At 38.2% G+C, this 24,869-nt stretch overlaps 1 protein-coding gene across 3 annotated transcripts; it reads right to left on the reverse strand.

The window, feature by feature from the left end:
• Window positions 1-243: 243 nt before the first annotated feature.
• On the reverse strand, window positions 244-24,321 carry iqsec3b (IQ motif and Sec7 domain ArfGEF 3b). 3 transcript variants are annotated; one of them, XM_079874037.1, is made up of 15 exons: window positions 23,581-24,321; window positions 21,078-21,152; window positions 16,821-16,938; window positions 16,295-16,603; window positions 15,284-15,951; window positions 11,855-12,016; window positions 11,017-11,139; window positions 10,639-10,805; window positions 9,611-9,750; window positions 4,622-4,747; window positions 4,439-4,538; window positions 3,888-4,046; window positions 3,053-3,142; window positions 2,915-2,955; window positions 244-759 (listed from the first exon to the last, which is right to left on the reverse strand). In XM_079874037.1, the coding sequence occupies exons 1-15, from the start codon at window positions 24,045-24,047 to the stop codon at window positions 346-348; spliced, it is 3,159 nt and encodes a 1,052-aa protein (XP_079730163.1). In that variant the 5' UTR covers window positions 24,048-24,321; the 3' UTR covers window positions 244-345. The 3 variants fall into 3 exon arrangements, with proteins under 3 accessions (XP_079730163.1, XP_079730165.1, XP_079730164.1); XM_079874039.1 differs by having other exon boundaries at window positions 588-700; XM_079874038.1 differs by having other exon boundaries at window positions 588-742.
• Window positions 24,322-24,869: the final 548 nt, after the last annotated feature.

The following is a 24,869-nucleotide window of genomic DNA, read 5'->3' on the forward strand; positions in this document are numbered from 1 at the left end:
TACTATAATAGTATAATACAAAATAATACTGGACAGTTGACACTTCATAAACTGCCAAATATGTCTTATTCCTTCTAGTTAAAATGTCTAAAGTTCATTTAAATGTGAAAAGTCATTTTAGAATTACAGTGGAGATTTTCAGTGACACACAAAGCTCACTTATCGCTTCAGAAGACTTGGAAAATAGTGCACAAATTGTACAGAGCACTTGAATTGTGATTTTATATATATATGTTAGCAGCATGAGTTTGGAACGACATGTGGGTGATTAAATAAAGACAGAATGTTCAATTTAGGGGATGTGTCCTTTTAACAGGTATAAACTCATCTCTGAATGTGTGTTATTCAGACTAGGCTGCGTGTCCCGCTGGAATACCTGCGTTGGCTCAGCAGGTGGCGTGGTGGTGGAGGGGTCGGGGGGCAAAACTGATGCGGGTGATGATAAGGAGGCGGCGGGGGAGGGAGGGGCGGCTGCTGCTGCTGCTTGCCCCCCTCCCGTGACCTGGTGGGCGTGGACACAGCCGATTGGATGAGGCGGTGGGCGGGGTTGTGGCTGAGGAACGCCTCCACGTGGCCACGCCCGGCGGCATCCATGACGATCACCTTGACGATCTGCTGGCACTGGATCAGGGTGTCTGGGGAGATGGTGAGGGTGGAGCCAGGGGCGGGGCTAGGCAGGACGGCCAGGTGTTGCTGAGCGCTGGGTGGGGCCAGAGGAGAGCTGAGTTGGTATGTTTGGAGCCTGTTGTGAATTGACACCTAGTTTAGAAACAGCCAGAAGCAGGAAGCGTTATCAGCCTGGCCTGCTGCACTCTCACGGCCCTCTGGTGCGGATCACACGACGAGGCCATGCCACAGAGCATGCAGGCGGCAGAACGTGACACAACTACGTACATGCAGCGCAGTCGAAGTGGGTGAAAGCAGGGCGACTTCCTACTTGAACTGCCGGGATTTGGATAATTATGCTATCTTATGCATTTCCTTTTATTACCGCACTGCTAATCAGACTGTTATATTTTTATCCGTCTGTAAAAAGCATTAAAAGTGCCCCTGGAGGGCCTAGACGCTTGGCAGCGAGGGTCTTTATTGCATGCTGGATAATTTGCACCTTGTCTTGACAGACCTTGTGTGCGTGTGTGTATGTTATGTGCGAGGCATCTCGTGAAAGCAAACTCATGTAGCCTGTCGGTCCACACTAACCACTGCTCATTCCTTTTCGTTTCGGCTCTTTTTTTAATGAAGTATTTGAATTTTAATGAGTTCCAGTGCGAGAGTTCCAGTTTAGGCTGTGGGCGCTATCATACACCCGGCACAATGCCAGGCTTGACACAAGTGTTTTTTGCTAGTTTCAGCCCGACGCAGTTATCATTTTCACGTCCTGCGCCACGTTAATTAAATAGCAAATGCGCCCATTTGTGTGCCCATCACATCGCATTGTTGGCGTGTTGCTATTTTGAGGAAACTGAAATAGACATTCACCAACTGAATGTCTATTCATTCACTTGGCCATTGACCAACTGAAACCTGGTCTAAAGTCAATGGCGCAGTATTTTTTTGTTATTTAAAGGGCACATTAGTAATATGATCCTATAGGCGGGTGCACAGCGCACATACACTCTGCTTATTACACACACAGGGACGCGCAACAGCACACAAACTAGCCAAATATTAAAAATAAAAGGATTACAATGTAAAAGATTAATAATGTGTATGGTGGAATCCGGCTTGTCCCGTAGATGGTCTGCTTGCGAGCTTTAACCTCGCGCACAAGTTGATCCGTTTCCTCTCTGGAGAAGCATTCAGTTTTTCCGCTTGCAAATTCCGCCATCTAAATAGCGAATCCGCCATGGCACGAGCGCAACTGGCTTTTAAAGGGAATGGGAGATGAGACTCTGATTGGTTTTTGCATGTTATGCCCAAAACACACCAATTACTCATTAAGAGAATAGGGACAACCCTTTTAGAACATGCGCCGGGCGTGTTAAACTAGCAAAAGTGCACTTGCGCCATGTGCTTTAGACCATGCGCTTAGATTGTTAAAATAGGGCCCTGTATGTGTGAATGCGCTTATCAGTGTGTCTTATTTGAATACACTATCGACATAATTTCCACAAAGATTTTTAAGTTGAAAGAATTTCACCCCACAACAACAGCAGCTGTAGTGAAGCCATAGATTAGAGATCACGACGAGGGGCAGTGGGGTGGTGTTTTCTGAGGTGCGGCAGTGCTGTTATTGCTTGCACGAGTGGTGTGTGATTGCAGTGAAGACACCGAGGGCGGGCGTCTCCATTCTGACAGGGACAGAGTGAGCTCAGGGGTCAAAGGGCAGGGAGTGGGGTGCCAGTGGGGAGGTTATCTCTGATTCTGCAAGGAGATAGTGATGTTAACTACAATACATGCTGTCACCACCTACAATGTCCCCAAAAAGTTTGGAAACACACTAGGTTTAAAAATGGGACAATATCAGCACAAAAGTCCTCAACATTTTTGGTGTAAATGCATTGGCGTATTATGCAATTATCATTGAAGACAATAATATTTTTCTTCTTGGTTGCACATTTTTTTAGCTTCACTGATTGATTGACAGAGCAACAGATCAATCAGAACACAGTTTGAAGATGCTTTATAAACTGCTCTTGTACGGTATTTTTCTATGCTCTGAATTCACTGATTTTTTCAAATACATTTCCATAGTTATATATTTATATATAGATATATATTTATATATTTCCATAGTCCCTTGCAACTTAATCATTGCAAAGTCATCACTAAAAATAATACAGATTTATGCTGATATTATCCAAAACCACACTTTGCCTAGGGGTCCAAAATTTTTGAGGACACTATAAATACATGCACACAGAATCGGAACATAATTTGCACTGCGCTCACACCACGATATACTGATACAAACCTCTACTGTGTTGCTTCCTGTTTTCTCATAAAAATCATCCCCTGCAAGCCATACAAATACACAAGACATGAAAAACAGTCTTATTTTTGTGTATGAGTGCGTGTGTATGTGTGTGTGTGTGTGTGTAAGTGTGTGTACCTGAAGCAGAACTAGGTCCAGCGTGGATGTCTAGTTGTGTGCCATTCTTGTTAGTTTGATTTCTCACAACCTGTTGTCTTTCTAGTTCCCCTGAGAACCACATGCATAATTCACTTTAATGTTGGCCACAACCATAGCATTCAAACCTCAGAGGAATGTAGAGGGTTCATTTTTATTCAAGCTAACCTTTAGAAAATGATAATGAATTAAAATGTTACAAATTATTTAATTATTTATAGTGCTAATAAACAACACTGTTTTATTACATACAGCATAGCCCACACATACAGCCTATACACAATAATGTACTATAAATAATGATGCTATTTTAATGTGTATTAACTTTCCATGAAGAACCTTTATCAACCTTGGAACCTTTCCATTGCACAATGTTCTTTATAGTTGAAAGTTTCTTCAGATTATTTAAATATTCTTTGCACTAAAAAAAAATTATTGTAGGATTTTTTTACCGAAATGTTCTTTGGGGAACCCAAAATGGTTTGCTTGCATTGCTGCAAAACCTTCTTTTGAACTCTTTATTTTTATAGAGTAGATCAAAACTTTTCTGAAGCAAATGTGAGTGATGTTTGCCTGTGCAAAAGTCACCACTAAGATTGTTAAACATGTTGCTATGTGATTGCTAGGTGGTTTCTTACTGTTCCCTAGATTTTAGCTTTTCAATGTAAATCTATGGGATGTATTTTAGACAAAACATGGACGTCCAGAAACACAGATTTTTTTAATGTAGAATTTAACAAATGTGACTATCACTAAGCTAAAGCATGTGAACATGAGTAAATGAGCAAAATGAGCAGTAACATGCAAAGACACTCACACTCAATCCGAATTTGTTCCATCTCTGCCACCTCTGCGATGCTCTCTCTCAGGTCCTCTACAAACTTGAGCAGCTCCTCTGAGCTCTGAGAACAGAAACTCACCACCTGCTTCTTCTCCGACGAGAACGGAGACAATATCGTGATTCCATGAGGGTAATCTGTGATGGAGAAAACACGCTGTGTATCACACATCTGATACTCCAATTATTGAGTAAGGTCCTGCTTTGAGGATTTGTGAATTTTCCTGTTTTTATCATTTAAAAAAAAACATGTATCCATCTGAATTAGGTTAAAAATTAACAAAATGGTAAAATTTTGGTCATTCTTCAGAAGCAACTGAATTATATAAAAAGTGATATATTATTGTAATGGTTTTCAATATTTAGACATTTTAGATCTTTTTTTTTACATACAGTCCATGGTAGTACTACCCCCTGTAGTACTTTTATGGACAACTATAACTGTAACATACTTTTTACTGTATTTATAAATACAGTAAAATATAAAAATATATAACATTTAACTGTTTTGTGTGTGCTTGTGTTCTTACACTCATTCTCAAACAGATGGAATTGCATTCCCAGTAAACCCATGGCCTTGCAGAACGTGTATGTTGCGGCACTCTTCTTCTTAGGGCATAGTTTTAGGATCTAACATCATAAGAAAGATTTAGTTTATTTTCAGTTGTTTGTTTGTACGTGTGCGAATATACTTTCATCTGCGTGTCTCTCACCACTATCAGGTCATTGAAGAGGAACACCTCTCTCTGATGCGAAGCCTGTTTCTGCGGTTTATTTACATCGGTGACCTCATAGAGTCGACTGCAGCACACCAGCCTACGGTGAGGAACCGACAGTATCTGAGGAAGAAAGAGAGAGATCAAATATCGGGTGAATTCAATTCAGAAGGTACAGCTTCCGTCAGCACAGGAAATGAAAAGAGGGATTTCTGATGCAGCATGGGCTGATGAAAGAAATGAATATTTAATATGGAGGTACAGTGTTTTGCTGCGCTGCCATGTGGAATCTAAAATTACAGCACCAAACTAATGAGCAGTTTCAGTGTCAAGTTTCCTGTTTTTATACCTGTTTTTATAAACTGATTCACTCAGCTGTTGGCATACAGAGGTGGGAAAAAATTATGACCAGAAGCTGTAATGTGAATTTAACTGGCTGATGCTTTTAGCAAAGTTTATTTGTACTTCATCATGTTAATCAAACTTCAGACTTGCAAAAGTTTTTGGGGTCATATAAGTAAAAAATATGATCAAATTTAAGTATCAGACTTGTATATGAAACCCATGTTGTTTACCTTCCTTATTTTTCAGTAAGTTCTTATGCAGAACCAGGTTAATTTACATAAGAAAAAAAATGATGAACCTTGTCCGTTAATAGCGCAAAACATACAAAGCGACCAGTGTAGTTTGATTACAGAACAAATCACTCTTTACTGAGCTGGTTCTTTTTAGTGAATAAAAAACATGCAGCACAACCAGTGCATTCCGCTTCACAAACAAATGTTTTTTATGAGCCGTTTCTTTTCAGTGAATTAAAAAACATACAGTATAGTACAACCAGTATAGTCTGAATCCTGAACAAATGAATCTTATGAGCTTTTATTAGTGAATCAAATGCATATGTGACCCTGGACCACAAAACCAGTCACATGGGTCTTTTTTTTTTTTAGATTTTCTTGAGATTTATACTTAATCTGAAAGCTGAATAAATAAGCTTTCCATTGATGTATGGTTTTTTAGGATAGGACAATATTTGGCCGAGATGCAACTATTTGAAAATCTGGAATCTGAGGGTGCAAAACATCGAAACATTGAGAAAATCGCCTTTAAAGACGTCCATTTATGTTCGTCATTGTGCTGCGTTCACTCACAAAAAAAAAGTTTAATATATTTACGGTAGGAAATTTACACAATATCTTCATGGAACATGATCTTTACTTAATCTTCAACTTAATCAACAAATCTTCATATATATATATATATATGAAGAGTTCAGATGCAAAAGCCTCCCCGTTTACACTGCCAGTGAAATGTGACCCAATTCCGATTTTTTGCTCACATGTGACACAGATCGGATGTGTTCTATGACAGTGTAAACAGGAAAAAAACGCATGCATTCGGATATTTCCAGATCGGTTTCAGGCCTCATTCATATGTGGAAATAAATCGGATATGTGCCAATGCGACTGTCATGTAAACAGGCAGATCGGATTTTCTGAGGCATTAGGCAACGTCTCCGCGGTTTAATGACGAGAGAAACCCCGACGCACATCTGCAAAGGGACGGATGGCCCGACGAAACGTGTCATCGTAGGAGAGGAATGTGGAGAGGGGCACGGGAAGTGTTTTCACATGATTGTAAATTTAACGAAAATTTTTGTTCATTTACATTTATTCATTTTAAGCAATTAATAATTTATTTGTAATAAACACTTTAAGTGGGCTATTTAAATTTAAAAAGTGCTAGGACTATTTACATTTTCAATTATATTTTTAAAACATGCGCGCAGATTGTGATGTAATATTGTGTGTGCATAGAAAGAATTTGTCCGCAGCCGCTCAAAAAAGAAAAAGAAAATTGTCCATAGCTGCTCTACTCCTGAGCGCAACTCCACTGTCAGTGTTGTGTAAGTAGTAAAGGCTCTAGACAGTTTTTTTGTGTTAATTTCTATTTCTTGTCGCTGTGCGGGCTCTTTATTGTATAACAGTGAACAGCCCTTAATGTATGTGCCGTAGATCGGTCCGTTGCATTACGAATGAAAGCAGTATCAGTAATCTCAAATATGTGATGTGCAGTCAAGTTCGGGTGTGTGTATGTTGTTTTAACGAGTGTTCTCACCGATACGCTTGTGATTCGTGGTAGTTTTATAGACATTGTTTCTTATTCAAAAGTGGTGTTTGGCAACTTTGCATATCGCAGAGCATGAAACATATTTTGTATTCGTCCATTTGTGCAAGAGAATTTAACCCTTTAAGCATGCGCGATATGTTTCAGATAGTAGCCTAGGCTACTAGCCATGGCAAGTGTAAACATATGAATCGGATATGGGTCACAATTTAAAGAACGTGTAAACAGACAGTCAAAAAAATCGGATTTAGGCAACAAATCAGAATTGGGCATCAAGACCTGCAGTGTAAACGAGGCCTTAAATGCCATCTGAAATTGTCTTCTAGAATGATCATTTTTATCAAGCTTGTATATTTAAGTTCATTAATTTCACTTAAATGACAATTCACAGGTAATTTTCATTGCCATTTAAGTGAAATTACTGAACTTAAATATATGAGCTTGATAAAAATGATCATTCTAGAAGAAAATTGCAGATGGCACTTAGAGGCTTTTGCATCTGAACTCTTCATATATATATATATATATATATGAAGACTTCAGATGCAAAAGCCTCTAAGTGCCATCTGAAATGTTCTTCTAGAATGATAATTTTTTATCAGGCTTGTATGTTTATGTTCAGTTATTTCAGTTTAATGGCAATGAAAATTACCTATTAATTTTCATTAAAGTAAAATTACTGAACCTAAATATACGAGCTTGATAAAAATGCTCATTTTAGAAGAAAATTTCAGATGGCACTTAGAGGCTTTTGCATCTGAAGTCTTCATATATATATATATATATATATATATATATATATATATATATATATATATATATACACACACACACATATCAATCATCATTTGGCAATAACAATTTCATAATTGTTTTTTCTAAATATTTGTTCCTTAAAATGGTTAAGAAGGATCCCTGGACATAAACGGTGCTGGATAAGTTCAATACCTAGTGTGTTAGGGTTTGTTCAGATCACTTACACTACTAGTTTTACTTGATCTTAGTGCTGCGTTCGATACTATAGATCACACAATACTCTTAGATCGACTACAAAATTATACTGGTGTTCAAGGACAAGCATTAAGCTGGTTCAGATCATACTTATCTGACCGCTACCATTTTGTCTATTTAAATGGAGAAAAATCGATCATAACTCCAGTAAACTATGGAGTGCCGCAGGGATCTGTGTTAGGCCCTCTATTATTCTCAATATATATGCTGCCACTTGGAAATATTATAAGGAAACATGGAATTAGTTTCCATTGTTATGCTGATGACACTCAAATATATATTTCATCACGGCCGGATGAAAACGCTAAATTATCCAAATTGACAGAGTGTGTTAAAGATATAAAAGATTGGATGACGTGTAATTTTCTTTTATTAAATCCAGACAAGACAGAGGTAATACTTATCGGTTCAAAAAACCGCCCACAAAACCTCTCACAATACAACTTTAACATAGTAGGATGTCCTGTTACTTCATCCTCTACAGTAAAAGACCTGGGTGTTATATTAGATTGCAACCTGTCTTTTGAAAGTCATATTTCATATGTTACAAGAACAGCCTTTTTCCACCTTAGAAACATTGCTAAGCTACGTAACATGCTATCAGTTTCTGATGCAGAAAAGTTAGTTCATGCATTCATGACCTCGAGACTAGATTACTGTAATGCTTTATTAGCTGGTTGTCCTGCATCCTCAATAAACAAGCTACAGTTAGTCCAAAATGCAGCTGCTAGAGTTCTTACTAGATCAAGAAAATATGATCATGTAACACCGATTTTATCATCACTACATTGGTTTCCTATAAAGTTCCGTATTAATTACAAGGTATTGCTACTGACTTATAAAGCCCTAAACAGCTTAGCTCCAGTCTATTTAACCGATCTTCTATCGCCCTATAATCCATCGCGCTCTTTAAGGTCACTAAATTCGAGGCTTTTGGTCATACCTAGGATATCCAGATCCACCAAAGGAGGGAGAGCATTTTCACATTTAGCTCCAAAACTCTGGAATAGCCTTCCTGATACTGTTCATTGCTCAGACTCGCTCTCCCAGTTTAAAACTAGATTAAAGACGCATCTCTTCAGCCAGGCATTTATATAATATTCTTAATCTTACAGTTCAAACTACAATCCGACCTCTAGTTCATAAACGCCAGAGGAGAACTAGCCCCCGACTGAGCCTGGGTTCTCCCAAGGTTTTTTTTTTCTCCATTAGGTCACCATTAGGTCACCTGATGGAGTTTCAGCTCACCATTAGGTCACCTGATGGAGTTTTTTCGGTTCCTTGCCACTGTTGCCTTTGGCTTGCTCAGTTGGGGATATTTTGGGAATATTTAATTTTATTTTATTAATCAATAAATTTCACTAGAAACAAACCTTGTTGTATTATTTTAATTTAATACTGTGAAGCTGCTTTTGATACAATCTGTATTGTGAAAAGCGCTATACAAATATACTTGACTTGACTTGACTTGACTTACTACAGGGGTGTCCAATCCTGCTCCTGGAGGGCCACTCTCCTGCAGAGTTCAGCTCCAACCCCTATTAAACAGACCTGATCCAACTAATCAAGGTCTTCAGGCATTCTAGAAACTTCCAGGTAGGTGTTTTGGGGCAAGCTGGAGATAAATCTCTGCAGGACGTCGGCCCTCCGCTGCGCTAGTATGAGTGATAGTAATGGCAATGTTTGGCTCAGCAAGACCCACTGTAAAGTTAAGAAGACAGTTTGGTCAGCTCTCTCACTGTCTCTAATCACCTTTTCAAATCTGTAACTGGTACAAACCGAACCAACAGATGATGCACTTTTCACTTTTACATGACCTTTTGTTTAATTGGTAGAGAACTGACTCACCGTCTTCATTCCAAGAATGCTTTGCTCCACCCTGGTAACGTAGGTCACATGGTCCTCATTGGAGCGCAGCTCCCTCTGCTGAATCCGCTCGTAAATCCCGGCTAGCATCTCCCGCGGAATGTCTGCCCCATCGTCCACTCCTGAAGGGGAATTTATTTATTTATTTATTTATTTTTACATCATAATACAAAAGTAAAAATATAGTTTAAAGGGATAGGCCTAGTTCACCCAAAAATGCCAATTTTGTCATCATTTACTCACCTTCAAGTTGTTCCAAACCTGTATGTTTTTTTTTTTCTTCTGATCAACACAAAAGAAGATATTTTGAAGAATGTTTGTAACCAAACAGTTGATGGATAAAAAAATACTATGGCTACTGTCAACTGTCTGGTTACAAACATTCTTTAAAATATCTTCCTTTGTGTTCAACAGAAGAAAGAAACTCGTAAAGGTTTGGAACAACATGAGGGCGAGTAAATGATGACAGACTTTTAATTTTTGGGTGAACTATCCCTTTAAGGCAGGAAAAACTGTATAGCCTGTGTAATAGAAATAAATCTTTTGTTAACAAGGAACACGCCATATAGAAAAGCAGAGGTGTCACTGTGTACTTTTAAGTGACTTATTGCTGTTTAAATTGAGGATTTATTTGGCTCTATGGAAAAGTCCTATTATAAACTAGAGCTTGACTAATAACAAGCTGATTTCGTTCCAGTCCCCATGTCTTTACATTCACTTTAAAGAAGAGCTCTCTTATACTGTATGTGTTTGCAGGAAGTAGGCAACAGATCAAAAATTATTTGATCAGAGACCAGGAAGACACACACACACACACACACACACACACACTGCCTACACTCCTAGGAGATAATCAAAGTGACTCTTTTGATATGAAAAAAAAATGCTAATTTAAACATGGAGATGGAAAGCTGATTAAAATCGTCAAGATTCAAAATCAAATATTTAATCTCTGACCTCAAAACACCAACACGCTCTGGTTTTAATTAACACAGCACACATAAACACACCTCGTAGGTTGCGTATGAAGTCTTCCAGCAGCATCTTGCGCTCTGGTTTTATGTTGGGACTGTACATGTCTGTGTTCAGCAGCACGATGGCAAAGGCCAGGATGAAGATGGTGTCGGGGTTATGAAACTGTTGCACCACGTCAGGGTTACACATACAATACCTCTGACTGAAAGAAGGAACAACAGATTACACAGGAATGCGCATTATAGTAAATGTACCGCACCCAGTAAAAGCTGTGGATAAAATTGCCATAGTTAATCTGAAAAATGTCATGTGTTTAGGAAATGACTCTTTACTGGTGTGTGTGTGTGTGTGTGTGTGTGTGTGTGTGTGTGTGTGTGTGTGTGTGTGTGTGTGTGTGTGTGTGTGATTCTCACCTGAATGCTTCAATGAGTCTCTCGACTTTTTGAGCTTCTCCTTGCACTCGCACGTGAGCCTGAAACTTCCTCAGAGCTTCATCCAGCTCCAGCATTGAAAAATCCATTTCATCCACCACACAGCTGAGAAAGAGAGAGAGAGGCCACATAAACCTCATAAATGTGCTCTATTTGAATTAAGAGCCCAATTTATGAAGCTCCAGCACTGTAAGAAATGAAAATGTGCCGTTATTACCTTCAGTGGTTGGTTCTTAAATTATAAGCCCCAATCCTGAATATGCAGTAATATGTATGTGCTGGTTAATGCCGTCTTATTGACTCTAATCGTAATGTTTCCCTTTCAAAACAAGAATATAATTTCATAGTTCGTTAATTAATATATACACAATATTTTTTATTTAGATTTTCTATTTATTGCCATTGACAATTCTGACCTTTTTTGCATTATCTTGTCAATCCCTTGCATAATTGTATTTCTATATAGTATATTTGTACATAGTTTTGGTCTATTTTGTATATATGTTATTCATCTATTATGTTTATATTGTTAATATGTATTTATTTATTACTATCTTGTTGCTGTTCCAGTGCACTGGAAGCTTTTTATCACCATGACAAACATACTGTTAACATACTGTACTTGGCTATAAATCTCATTCTGATTCTGATTCTCTTTAATAATTTATATAGATGGGGGAATATAGATAGATATAGGGCTTATATAGATGTTTTACAGGATTTTGGACTAAATATGGGCCTCATCAGACAGATCGTCTGCAAAATTACTATGATACATAGAAAACTATAGTGTATAAAAGTTTATGAAGACGTGACTCACTCTAACACATCTCTGTTGAACTGCCTTTTGCTGTTCCCCAGGAACTCTCCAATCATCTGTCGGCTCAGACCCTTCCTCTGCAACAGGAAGTGAGCAACGCCAATGGCGGTATCCGGAATAAAGCCCCTGGATATCAAGAACTGGATGCCTTTGTCTGGATTTCTGCAGGAAGATCAAGATGTAGATGAGTACTAACAAATGTTTTTTCTTTTTCTAAAGAAGCTAGAGCTAACACTTTATAATAACTATCATTTAGACAATTAGCTAACATTATATTATATAATTCTATGATATAATATACCTTCATGTACATTTAATATACATTTTTTATATTTATTTATACTTAAATGTACACTACCTGTTTACCCAAGTTTCCACAAAAAAAAATTTACAAACAAAAATTGTTTTCAACATTGATGATAATAAGAAATGTTTCTGAAGGATCATGTGACACTGAAGACTGGAGTAATGATGCTGAAAATTGCATCACAGTAATAAAATTTTACATTTTAAAATATACTGTATGGAAAATATTATTCACAGTTATTTTAAATTGTAATAATATTTCATAATACTGTTTTTACTGTATTTTTGAGCCAATAAATGGTGTGCATAAGAGACTTCTTTCAAAAACATATAAACAATCTTATTAATTTCAAACTTTTGACCAATAGTGTACATGAATTGTTAAGCATAATTGAATGATTTTTTTGCAGACATATTTTACCATGTTAAAAAACATTCAACAAAATTCTTCAGATTTCTGCCCTTTTAACAGAAGATACACAAACAATCTGCATTTAGTCTGGGTCTGTGAAAGTTATTATGTTTCCAGGGGGGGAAAAAACCCTGAAGAGGTTTCTGTGCTTGTGCGCAGGTTCACATATATAAATGTAATAGAAGAGATATTCATAGCTAAAAACATACAGCATATTTCAGATTACTCTTTCCACATCCAATCACATCATTCTGTTTCAGAGACGACATGTCCATATGTGGATATATGTCAGTCCAATAACAGCTGGACTGAGTATCTTATATTTATGTATGTACACTACTAATCAAAAGTTTGGGTCAATAAGAAATTGCTTTCATTCAGCAGGATGCATTAAATTGATCAAAAGTGACAGTAAAGACCTTTATAAAGACATTTCAAGTAAAGCGAGTAGTGAAGGCAAGGAGTGTGAAATGAAAAACTTGGAGTGGAGCAGGACATTGCTTCATTATAAGTTGATTTAAGGGAAAAAACAAGCCATATGGCCTTTTTGAATGGACACCAGTGAAAGCTTCTGTTTTATTTGCGCTATTGCATTGAGATGTTCATTTATAATAATACTGATATTTCCTATTTCCTTCTCAGTCTCTCTTTGTATTTGTCTGTTTCTTGCTTTCTTTAGCATCAGACTCCGAGATGACATCACTGTAACGTGCATTATTTCCACCACTCCGAACATCTTCTCAGGTCACATCTGACCTTATACTGGCAAACGCACACACACACACACACACACACACACACACACACACACACACACACACACACTAGATGGCAAGCCGTTTTAACTTTTATTCATTTCCGGGATATGAATCCTTGATATCAACAATTCAATTTTCACTAGTTAAAATTATAATTTTTTATATCAGGAATAATGTTTCTACTAGTAACAATGGCTATTTTTGATATCAGGAATTACATTTCAACTAGTAAAAATGTTCATTCTTGATATCAACAATTGAATTTCAACTAGTAAAAACTATAATTCTTGATATTAATAATTTATATCCTGGGAATGGCAATAGGCAAGCCGTTTTGACTTTTAATCATTCGCAGGATATGAATTCTTGATATCAACAACAAAATTTTCACTAGTTAAAATGATAGTTATTGATATCAGGAATTAGATTTCTACTAGATCAATATAATTTCAGATATCTAAAATGTCTTTCTTATTAACATTGCATCACTAGTGAAAATGTAATTATTGATATCAAAAATGAACATTGTTACTAGTAGCAATTCAATTGTTGATATCAAGAATAGACATTTCAACTAGTGACAACTGAATTCTTGATATCAAAAATAAAGGTTTTTACTAGTAAGAATTGTATTTCTGATATGTGAAACTGGAATTTCAACTAGTAAGAAATCAATTCTTGATATCAACAATGGATTTTGAATGGCAGCCTATGGTGACATTTCACTAGTGAAAATACAATTACAGATATCAAGAATTATAGTTTTTACTAGTGAAAATTTAATTGTGGATATCAAGAATTAGCATTGTTACTAGTGGAAATGTAATTTCTGATATAAAAAATAGCCATTGTTACTAGTAGAAATCTAATTCCTGATATCAATAACTATCATTTTAACTAGTGAAAATTGAATTGTTGATATCAAGGATTCATATCCCGGAAATGAATAAAAGTTAAAACGGCTTGCCATACTCACGTGCTTCACCCCAAACGTGCTACGTTGCCCTTACTCATTGTGAGTGAATAGCTGGAAAAAATACAATTCCTGCATACATCTTGACAGAAACCTTGTAAAAACAACATTGTCCCTTGGTCACACAGCCTGAGTAAAGCCGTGAGTGTAGATCACCTGGTTACCATGGCAACCGTGGCACTACTCACGTCAAGCATGTCAAAGTGAATCTGATCTGAGATTTCAATTGAGTGCTGATGCACTCTGAATCCTCTGAGGATTGGCTTTATTCTCTCTCTCTCTCTCTCTCTCTCTCTCTCTCTGTATGTCTGTGTGTGTGTGTGTTTGTCTGAAAGAGCTACACACACAAAATGGAGCAGAGAAAGAGCTTCACAATCACCCCTGAGGGAGTGTAATATAGTCTTCTTGAGTATGTGTGTATGTATACATGTGCAATTGTGTGTGTATTTGTCAGTGTGTATCAGCAGGCATAATGAAACTGCACTCAACTCTTTAGTCATGGGCAAACTAACCCGGCAAACAAAAGCTCTTTTGTGAAATCATATTTTTATTTACAGCAAATGTACCCGCCAATAAATTCTATTGTTTTTATATTAGATTTAGTGGGTCTTACCGTCTGGCTAAAGGGCACATCACTATGACTGTTGCTCATATTTTGGATTAGTATTTGGAACAAATCTATCAAATGTTTGTTTGTTCGCAAGGCTTATAAACCTTTACACTGTTAACCTTTTTTTCTTCAGAACTTTCAAATAAGACTTTGAAAAGCCAAAATTGAAAATTTACAATGAAAAAACTTAGCTTTTCTAGTTAAATATTATAGTTATATGAATTTAAATAAATGACTAAAATAACGTTGAATTTTTGTAGGTTTTACTGTCTTTGTGGGGACATCTGAGCCTTACAAACAGAAAAACCAGTAACACACACTAAAAAAGCCACTTTAAATGGAAAGATTTATCTTTAACCTTTGTACTCACACATTGAAGAGGTTGAGTCCAATACGGTAAAGGCGTTTGCGTGCGATATCCGTTGACAGCGTTCCGCAGGGTGTGTCCTGGCAGTGTGGGCGGGGCAGAGACAGAATCATCGTCTCGCACGCTGATGTCGAGGTGCTGCTGCTACTGACGGGCTCTGAGCTGTTTTCCGCTGTCTCGGGTGCAATCTGATTGGTCTGTTTCCTCTCCAGGCCCGCCCCTGCTGTCGGTGCTGCATCCGATCCGGCTGGCTGTTGGTTCTCTTTCTCTTCCTCGCTGGGTGGCGGAGGTGGAAACTCAGGCATCTCCGTGGCTGACGATGTTGACTGGCCTGCGATCTTTCCCCCCGTTTGGGCTTCAGAGCCGGTCTCCTTGGATATGCCGTTACCAAGGGAAACTGACTCCAGCATGGAGGAGGAGGAGAGGCGAAAGTTGTGGTTATCAATTTGAACAGTCACATCCCTGAAAGCCATCATGAGTTTACTGGCGCTGCGTGGTATGTTCTCCCCACAGCTGCCCGGTGGGGCCTCCTGTAGGGTATTGGGGTCCATCAGGAGCCCCTCGGGATGGGATCCAGAGGGAGGGGCCGCAGAGGACTTCTCTCCTTCCCCGTCTCGAATAGAACTCCAGCCGCTCAAAGCCTCGTCAATAGACCGTGCTAATGTCTGAACCTGCCAGGGAGAATGGAATGGAATGGAATGGAACAAATTTGAATAAAATAGAACAGAATACAACATATTTGAATTTAATGAAGTAGAACTTAAAATAATAGAACCTAATACAACAGAATAGAAAAACATTTACAACGAAAATACAATAGAATAGAATGGAACGGAATACAATAGAACAGAATAGAACAAAACAAAAGGACAGAGAACAAATGCAATAGAATCAAACAATAAAATAGTATGAATAGAACAGAATAGAATGTGTACTTGAACTACAGTAAATAGGCTGAACTGATTGCACAGAATTCATGCTGTATCATCATGTGTGTTAATAGTGTAACTGTACCTGTTCGGTGAATGTGTCCTCCAGGTGTGTGAGTGTGGTTGTTGTGGCCACCGGCAGTGACGTGGAGTGTGTGAGCGGGATGCCCATGAGTGAACATCCTTCCATCAGCGCCCGTTCGGCAGAGAAACTTTCCCTCTGCACCCGGACCCTGCGCACTGACATACGCCGCGGGATCCCACTCTCCAGAACTGAGTTACGGATCTTCTGGAAGTTCTTGCTGAGCTGGTACTGGCGAAACGCCATCTGAATCTTACAGGCCGCACGCCGGGAAATCAAAGGACCACCGTACTTTTGTTCCAGTTCCTCTATCTACGGACAGATAGATAGATAAACAGATAGATAGACAGACATATAGATGGACAGACCGATAGATAGATAGATAGATAGATAGATGATAGATAGATAGATAGATAGATAGATAGATAGATAGATAGATAGATATAAATTATTAACTCAAATTGATCTCTAACTTAATATCTCTAACGGTCAGTTTCACATGCACAGATGCCTGTCCGTTGGGGCTTACCTGTTTTTGTTTGAGATCAGGAGAGAGCTCATATTCTGGAGGATGTGAGCAGGGCGGCACGTCAGGCTGACCGTGTTTTTTCTCATCTTTCTGTTCCTCTCCTGCAGCAGGAATCGAGCTGAGGATTCGAATGACACAAGTGAGAAGTGGCTGACCCAGATTTGCTGTCTTTTAATCTAGACTGATCAGAACCCAGTGCGCATTCAGGACTAATTAACTCTGCTTAATCACTACATGCAGGGTTTCACGGGTTTCAAATTCGACGCAGTCTTCGTGGGAAATGAGGTAATCAAGTGAAGGTTTTAGATCATCTTTTAATTATCAGAAACTGCAATAGCAAAATTTGAATTGCAATAAAATAAAATTCAGTTTTGTGTTTTAAACTATTCATTCAGTGAATACATTTGTATATTTTGTATATTTAAAACATTATATCACAAAGTGTATAAAACACTGCTTCTGCAACAAAACAAAAATTTAACAATGCATAAGATTCATATAAATCCCCAAAACCAAAGACTGAATCAAACCAAATCTCAAAGGTTAACAGCACTCTCTACTCTATCTTACGTAAGCCCATACATGACAAAGCCATTTTCCTCTCATGTTGAGCTCATGAAAATCATCTCTGAGTGGAAAGCGGATGTTTAAATCATGAGAGATGTCACAAAGTATGTTTCTTCTGCTTAACAACACAGCTCAACCCCATTTCCATTTTCTCTGGGTTCTCTCTCTCAGTGTAGACACGGGTTTACAACACACACACAAGCACACTAGACCGCATTCACTGTCAGCACATTAGCTGCTACCCTGGAGTAAAGGCCACTTAAGCTCTGTAAGCACTCATACACGAGGGGCAGAGAGCAGGGTTTCCATCTTTCATGCACCAAGCGCTGTTTGCCTCTGAGGAACGAGAACAAATGCAGCAGAACCTTAAACGAGAGTGAGAATAGACACCAATCCACATGGTCGGACTCGGTACAGATCATTAAGTTTCTACACGATTGATCTGAGGACCCAATCTGAAATGTGATATCACTCCTTATGTGAGAGAACGTGCAAAGTGATGCAAGTAGCAAAGAGTTTGATGTCATTTCCTGTGATATGACTCAAATAAATATGCTTTCTCTTTCAAGCTGTTTAAAAAAAACAGATTGAGCATGACTACAAGTTTCAACATCAAGCAGAAACCCAGGCTGTCGATTCCTGCAAATAAGAAGCTAATGAATGCTTTTGTTTTCCCTTTTTTTTCCATTTTCTCTTTAGTAATCATTTGGGGAAAATTAAAGATCTGCTCTCTCCGGTTCATCAATCTGAAAACTTCATTACTGGTGCTTGCTCAGGCTTAGGGTTAGTGATTTAAACAAACTTCTAACTCTAAGCATTAAACTTTAGTTTACCACTGAACCTGGACCATTTGTGCTACGGGCAAAAATGATATCGCCAAGTCGCGTCCCAAAAACTACATAGAAACATGCTAAAAAAAACGTGGCAAAGTGCCAACAAGTTTTGAACACCCAAGCATGTTTCCTCAACACTGTAATTCATGTCATTTCTTGTAAAAATGCTAATGTAAAAACAATGCTTAACTATAGGCTATGATACCTTATTATATAAAGTTTTTATGACTTTTCTTTCTTAGAGTGCTGTGAAAAATTGTAAATGGTTTAACATGACATTATATAAACAGTGTGTGTGTATTGTACTGTAAAATACTGTCAAATGTATGTTTTTTTAGAAGTAAAAAATATGAAATACCATAATTTACAGTGGAAAACAGAAAGGAAATACAAACAGTAATATTTTCTAAAAATCCCAATGTGACATCACATAATTATATTTTTTTTGTGTTGTTTTGTTACATTTCTGGTTATTTAGTTAATGTGTTTAATGCATTATTTTGGTGTTGTGTGTTACCCTGATGGTTTTTTGTTTTCCTATATATGAATATTGGCCATGTTTTATGGACATGCTACTTATAAAGAACTCTGATTCATTATGTGGCTTTCTAATAAGCCTCCTGTATTATTGCGGTAATTATCGGTACATTTGAAAGGTAAAAGCATTTGAAGTAGATTGATATATTAACATCATATCACTTAATGAAATATACAATTATAAGAAATAAATTATACAGGCATAATACCGCCGTCACAGAATTTTTTATGGTGAATTTATGGCTACCACATCAGCCAGTTTTTTTTTCCTGTAAAGTTAAAAGTACATTTTTACACTTTAATACAAGAAACAAAATGCACTTTGATTATGTGCTTATCTTGGTTTCGACCATTATTGGAACAAAATGTAAATATATTTTCTACATGAGTAAAGCTGCTTTTTTATGTTCAAACATTGGAAAAAATTATTCAGAGTTCTGTCATTTCTGCCTTATCAGTTTGCTTAAAAAAAAAAAAAAAAAGGTGATAATTTCTACAAATTTGGACACAAAAGTATAGGTTTTCTATGAAGGTAAAAGAGTAGCAAAACTCGAGAGCACGTAGATGTGAATTTTGAGAACTTGTACAATAAATATTCGCACTTGTACGTGAACATTTACACTCACAGCTCCAATGTGAAAACCTGTAAAATAAAAATCTGAAGTTGAATGCTGAAATTTGCACTCGCAATAGTCACAAACCTGTATTCTGAATTTGAAGCTGCAGACAAGTAGTCACAAATGTGTCAAATGACATTCTCAGAAATACAATGACAGACACAAACTTGTAATATATATATGCATTTAATCTTACATTCACATTCGCAGTACAATCTCAATTAGGCACTTGCAACTTCTCAAATCTGTCACTGCAATTTCAAATTTCACGCCTTGACTTTTGATACTCTCTTTGCGATATATTAGTGCAAACTAACTCAGTGGCGGCGAGAGAGAAAGGGGGACGGGAGCAGGGGTGTTCAAAGGAACCGTTTTATTGGTTGGCGCCTAGCCAATGAAATGGGACTTCTATGTGTACTTGATAATGTCAAGAAACCCGCGTCCTCGGGGACACTCTGAAACGCCAATGGCTTAATGCTTTAGACTGATATTAACCCCTTGAGCGGCAGGGATCACTGGTGATCCTGGATTATTGTTGTTCAAAATTCATTACTCGTCAAAACATCACACTCTTACTTGATCTGGACAAACTCAGCATCGTAAGAAAGGTTTAAGACTCCAGCTTCGCTGGATGGCATGCTACTCTTTTACCTTCATAGAAAACCTATACTTTTGTGTCCAAATTTGTAGAAATTATCACCTTTTTTTTTCTTTTTTTTTAGCAAACTGATAAGGCAGAAATTACAGAAAACTCTGAATATTTTTTTCCAATGTTTGAACATAAAAGAGCAGCTTTATTTCTGTAGAAAATATATTTAATTTTTTTTCCAATAATGGTTGAAACCAAGATAAGCACATAATCAAAGTGCATTTTGTTTCTTGTATTAAAGTGTAAAAATGTACTTTTAACTTTACAGAAAAAAAACTGGCAAATTTCAACATTCAACTTCCGATTTTTATTTTACAGGTTTTCACATTGGAGCTGTGAGTGTAAATGTTCACGTACAAGTACGAATATTTATTGTACAAGTTCTCAAATTCACATCTACGTGCTCTCGAGTTTTGCCACTCTTTTACCTTCATATTTTCTGTTGTTGATTATGTTCACAGTTATTATGTACTGTTTTATTAAGAATAGCTATTAAAACTTGGTTTTGTTGGCAGCATAAAATATGCTTTGTTGACTAGCTCAGATGGTTTGAAGTTCCCAAAATAGTGCAGAGCTGCCACATTCACACATGCACATCACACACACACACACACACACACACACACACACACACACACACACACACACACACACACACACACGCACAGCCTCTCTCTCCACCTGAATGACGGTGCTTATCCATGCCGAGAGTTTTCCAGTCTATCAGACAAAGGACGGAGCAGGGTTAAGCTACACCTGCAGCACACACTAACTCTCTTTCTCGCTCACAGACACACACACACACACACATACATTCCGTTGGCTTGAATCCCATTACCCAGAATGCCTCAGGCCAATAGATCAGGGACCGCAAACAGAAAACCACTACCATTTAAAAGATGGAATACTTAACCAATGCAGACAGCTTCAGAAAACAAGTATATTCACTCTCCTTATTGTTTACTTCTTACTGTTGCTCATATTGCACATTTTGCTTGATATGTAGAAAGTGTAACTCTTATGATTGGCTTGTTACAGAAGGTGTCATCCTCACCCGGAGCAGGTTTTGGAATCTCCCTCTGGGGCCTCTGGTGCTGGACAGCAGAACTGGTGCAAGACGGTCTGACTCCTGAAAATGTTCAAATCCACATTATGGCAATTAATACTATTATTTATATGTCATTTCATTTGTCTTCCTCAAGCACTCATATTAGCTTAGTGTGATGGTACTGAACTAGTTTTGCTTCAGAATCCAGATTGGGCCTTAAAGGAGTAGTTCACTTTAAAATAAAAATTAGCCCATGATTTACTCACCCTCAAGCCATCCTAGGTGTATATGACTTTCTTCTTTCAGATGAATACAATCAGAGTTATATTAATAAACTTCCGCTTCCGAGCTTTATAATGGCAGTGGATTGCAACCAACAGTTTGAAGCTCAAAAAAAGTGCATTCATCCATCATAAAAGAACTCCACGCGGCTACGGGGGGATAGCTATATAATAACTACAGCTTCTGGCCAAACGACTTGTGACGTCATAAGTAGTGTAGTGCGTCATGGCGTAGTGTAAATACCAGCAGTACGTTGCGTTACTTCTGCATATTATGCGTTACTTCTGCATAAGTTGAGTTTATCAACTTACCCCCCCCCAAACCTCTTCAAACTGATGGTTGCAATCCACTGCCATTATGATTATATTCATCTGAAAGAAGAAAGTCATCTACACCTAGGATGGCCTGAGGGTTGAGTAAATCATGGGGTAATTTTCATTTTAAAGTGAACTACTCCTTTAAGTAAATGTATGCATTTGGTAAACTCTTTTGACCTAAGCAACTTACATTGCATTCAAAGTATGTTATCAGTTCATGCATTCCCTGGGAATCAAACCCATGACCTTGGCATATAGCGCTATACTCTTCTACCTGAGCTACAGGAAATAGAAGGACAGCCAGAACTTCACAGCAGAAAACATATTATAGTTGGCACAAACCATGTCCTTGATGCAAGTGAGCCTGTATTTAATGTAGTCTGAGTAATATATCCTTTTACCTTACAAATGGTTATTTGCTCTTCCAGGTGATTACAACTCTATCAGAACAGACCTGCAGTTGAGAACCACTAGCCTTCTTGATGCTAAACAACATACTTAAATGAATTTCGAAATGAAATGTTCACAAAGCAAGGGTATGTAAATGGCTGCTCACAATTCTTTCCGAATCCCCAACTCCTTCCCGTTTTCTGTTTCTGTGAGTCTTGTTTGAGCCCTCCATTGTTGACAGCACATCAAATATGTTTACTTCTCACTCGAGCAAAACATGAGAATGTGAAGTGCTATTAATATAATCACATTTGCATATCACTTCCTTACACTCCTGCTATTGTGGTTATTATGTAATATACATTATTAATGCAATATTCTGTTGTGAATGTAAAATTCCCAGCTGCTTTCTTGTTTTTTTTAAAAAAAGTGCACCGCTACGTTTCATGGAAGAAAGAAAACGACATGAGGGTGAGTAAATGATGGCATAATGTTGTCTATGGCAAACAGTCCATCTTCACTCGCTAATAAAGATGCAACAGTCTCAAATTATACCTGTCATAACCAGACACGCTGATGATAGCGATGTGAGATTAACTTTAATGAGCTGCGTGCATGAGCATAATTCGGCCTTAAAACTCATTAGCAATGAGAGTCTCACACTTCCAGTACAACTAATTGTATTCTGTCATAAACACACAGCAAGGTAACATCAGACTCAAGACTAAGTGTTTTTTTACCCTAAAGGAAACGATAATGCTACAATTAAACAAATCAGAGCAGAATGTATCATTCCAGTTTTGCTCGAGGGGTTAACACACACAGAGGGAATACTCTACAAATGCAGCGTAAGATGTGCACTGAAGCAGATGAGCAGCCATAATAGATGAAACACACACACACACACACTCACTCTCTCAATCTTTCTCTCTTTTACTGTGGATTAGATTCCAGCTGGCGGATCAAATTCACATACACTATGGGAATGTCACTTAAAGCCTCACTTTATGCATAAATCTGTGCGCGCGCGCATGTAGATCCCTGGCAATAAAGTGTTTTTAAGTGCTTTTTAAAATGCATTCTTGCAGCAAAATAATCAGGTGCATTAAAAACCTCTTTCTTGAGACCTTTTGCCCTGGAAATAGTGAATGTGCTGTGCTAATGCTGACCTATAATCGTTTTTCTTCCATTTTAGAGTGTGTGGTTATTTCAAGACTGGACATAGCAGTGCAAACACACACACACATACATACAGACTCTCTCGCATACATATAAGAACTGATTACACACCCACATGATCTTAAAAACAGAACGCTGAAAGGTTTTATAAATGCAAATCATCACTCGTTTTATGATCACTGAATTATTGATGTGCAATTGCATATTCACTGTGGCCTGCATAGTGAAATTCCTCTGTTATGTAATCCTGTTGGCGCATCTAATCTGCCTCAACATCTCACATCGATCTCGTGTTTTCCTAAAGAAAGAGTGATTTGAGAAACTGTGGTATGAGAACTCACTCAGATGTCCGTGGGAGTCCCACAGCTCGGCACAAGGTGGCAGGTGTCTGTGGGACCAGGGACCTACAGCAGGGGTTCTGAGCGTCATCATCATCATCATCATCTTCATCAGCAGAGTCCGGACTGGCATTGCTGGGTCCAGCAGGCACAAGCTGCATGTCCAGAGGGGAATGATGCTGTTCCTGCTGCTGCTGAGTTTGAACCGGGGGTGTCCCGGCTCTGCTGGTTCGGGGCAGGCTGGAGGTGCGGGGGGGCGGAGGCGGGTGATAGCGGGGAGGGTGCCGGTGATGGCTGCTGCTGGAGTCCCGGAGCTGCCGGTTCTCACCCGCTAGATCCTCCAGCCGGCGCTCGAGTATGTCTATCCGGTATCGCTGGGTTTGGATCAGACTCTGTTGATTCTGCACGATGGCGGTGAGCTCCTTCAGATAGAGCACCGCCTGCAGAGGGTTATCCAGGAGGCTTGACATCCCGTGCGACGCTCCTCTTGAAAAAGCCGAGCAATAATGTGATCCAAGCAGGGCGTCTCGGTGTCAGTAGGCTCCCCTTGATGTACGGGTTGATATTTAAATGGCTGAACTGAGAGAGAGAGAGAGAGAGAGAGAGAAAGAGACAGAAAGAGCGCGAGACTCCCTCCTCCGCCTCCACATCCGTGTCCAGAGCGCGCATGAAGGGATGCGCGGAGTGTTGCTGATGCGAGGATGTCCAAACACAGGATTGAAGGGGGCGTGGCCGGATTCGCGAGTGACGTAAGGGGCACGCAATGAGGCGCAATAATGGAGTTTGTTTGGTAAATAATTAGAAATCGAGATCTACTTTGTTTATTAATTGATTCGGATTTGTTGTTAATAAAGAATCATCATTATTAACTACCTCGACATAGCTCCTTGGTTTGCATCTTTAGTAAAAAATTAACATCCCATGTAGGATACTCATGAAAATGTATATTTAAAATACCTATGCCTAGAGTCTTATTTTATTGTTACAAATTTAGATTTATGTTGCTTAGTTACCAAATGAATGTTCTTTTTCTCCAACAGAGTGCATTGACATGATTGTTGCTCACTAAATAATAGGCTACTAAAGCGTCAATGCAAATAATAATAAAAATAGATACAAATATAAAAGGTAATGTGAACATCGTTAGTCATATAGCCTACACTACTAGCTAATTAATTACTAATTTACTACTAGCTAATTTACGCATTTAGCCTAAGTTAGGCCTACATGGAATCCAACACAAAGTCAAGTGTTTATTGGTAGATGTTTACATTCTTTCAGAATTATTTTAA

The sequence above is a fragment of the Squalius cephalus genome (assembly GCF_949319135.1).
Source record: "Squalius cephalus genome assembly, chromosome: 6".
NCBI classification, from domain to species: domain Eukaryota; kingdom Metazoa; phylum Chordata; class Actinopteri; order Cypriniformes; family Leuciscidae; genus Squalius; species Squalius cephalus.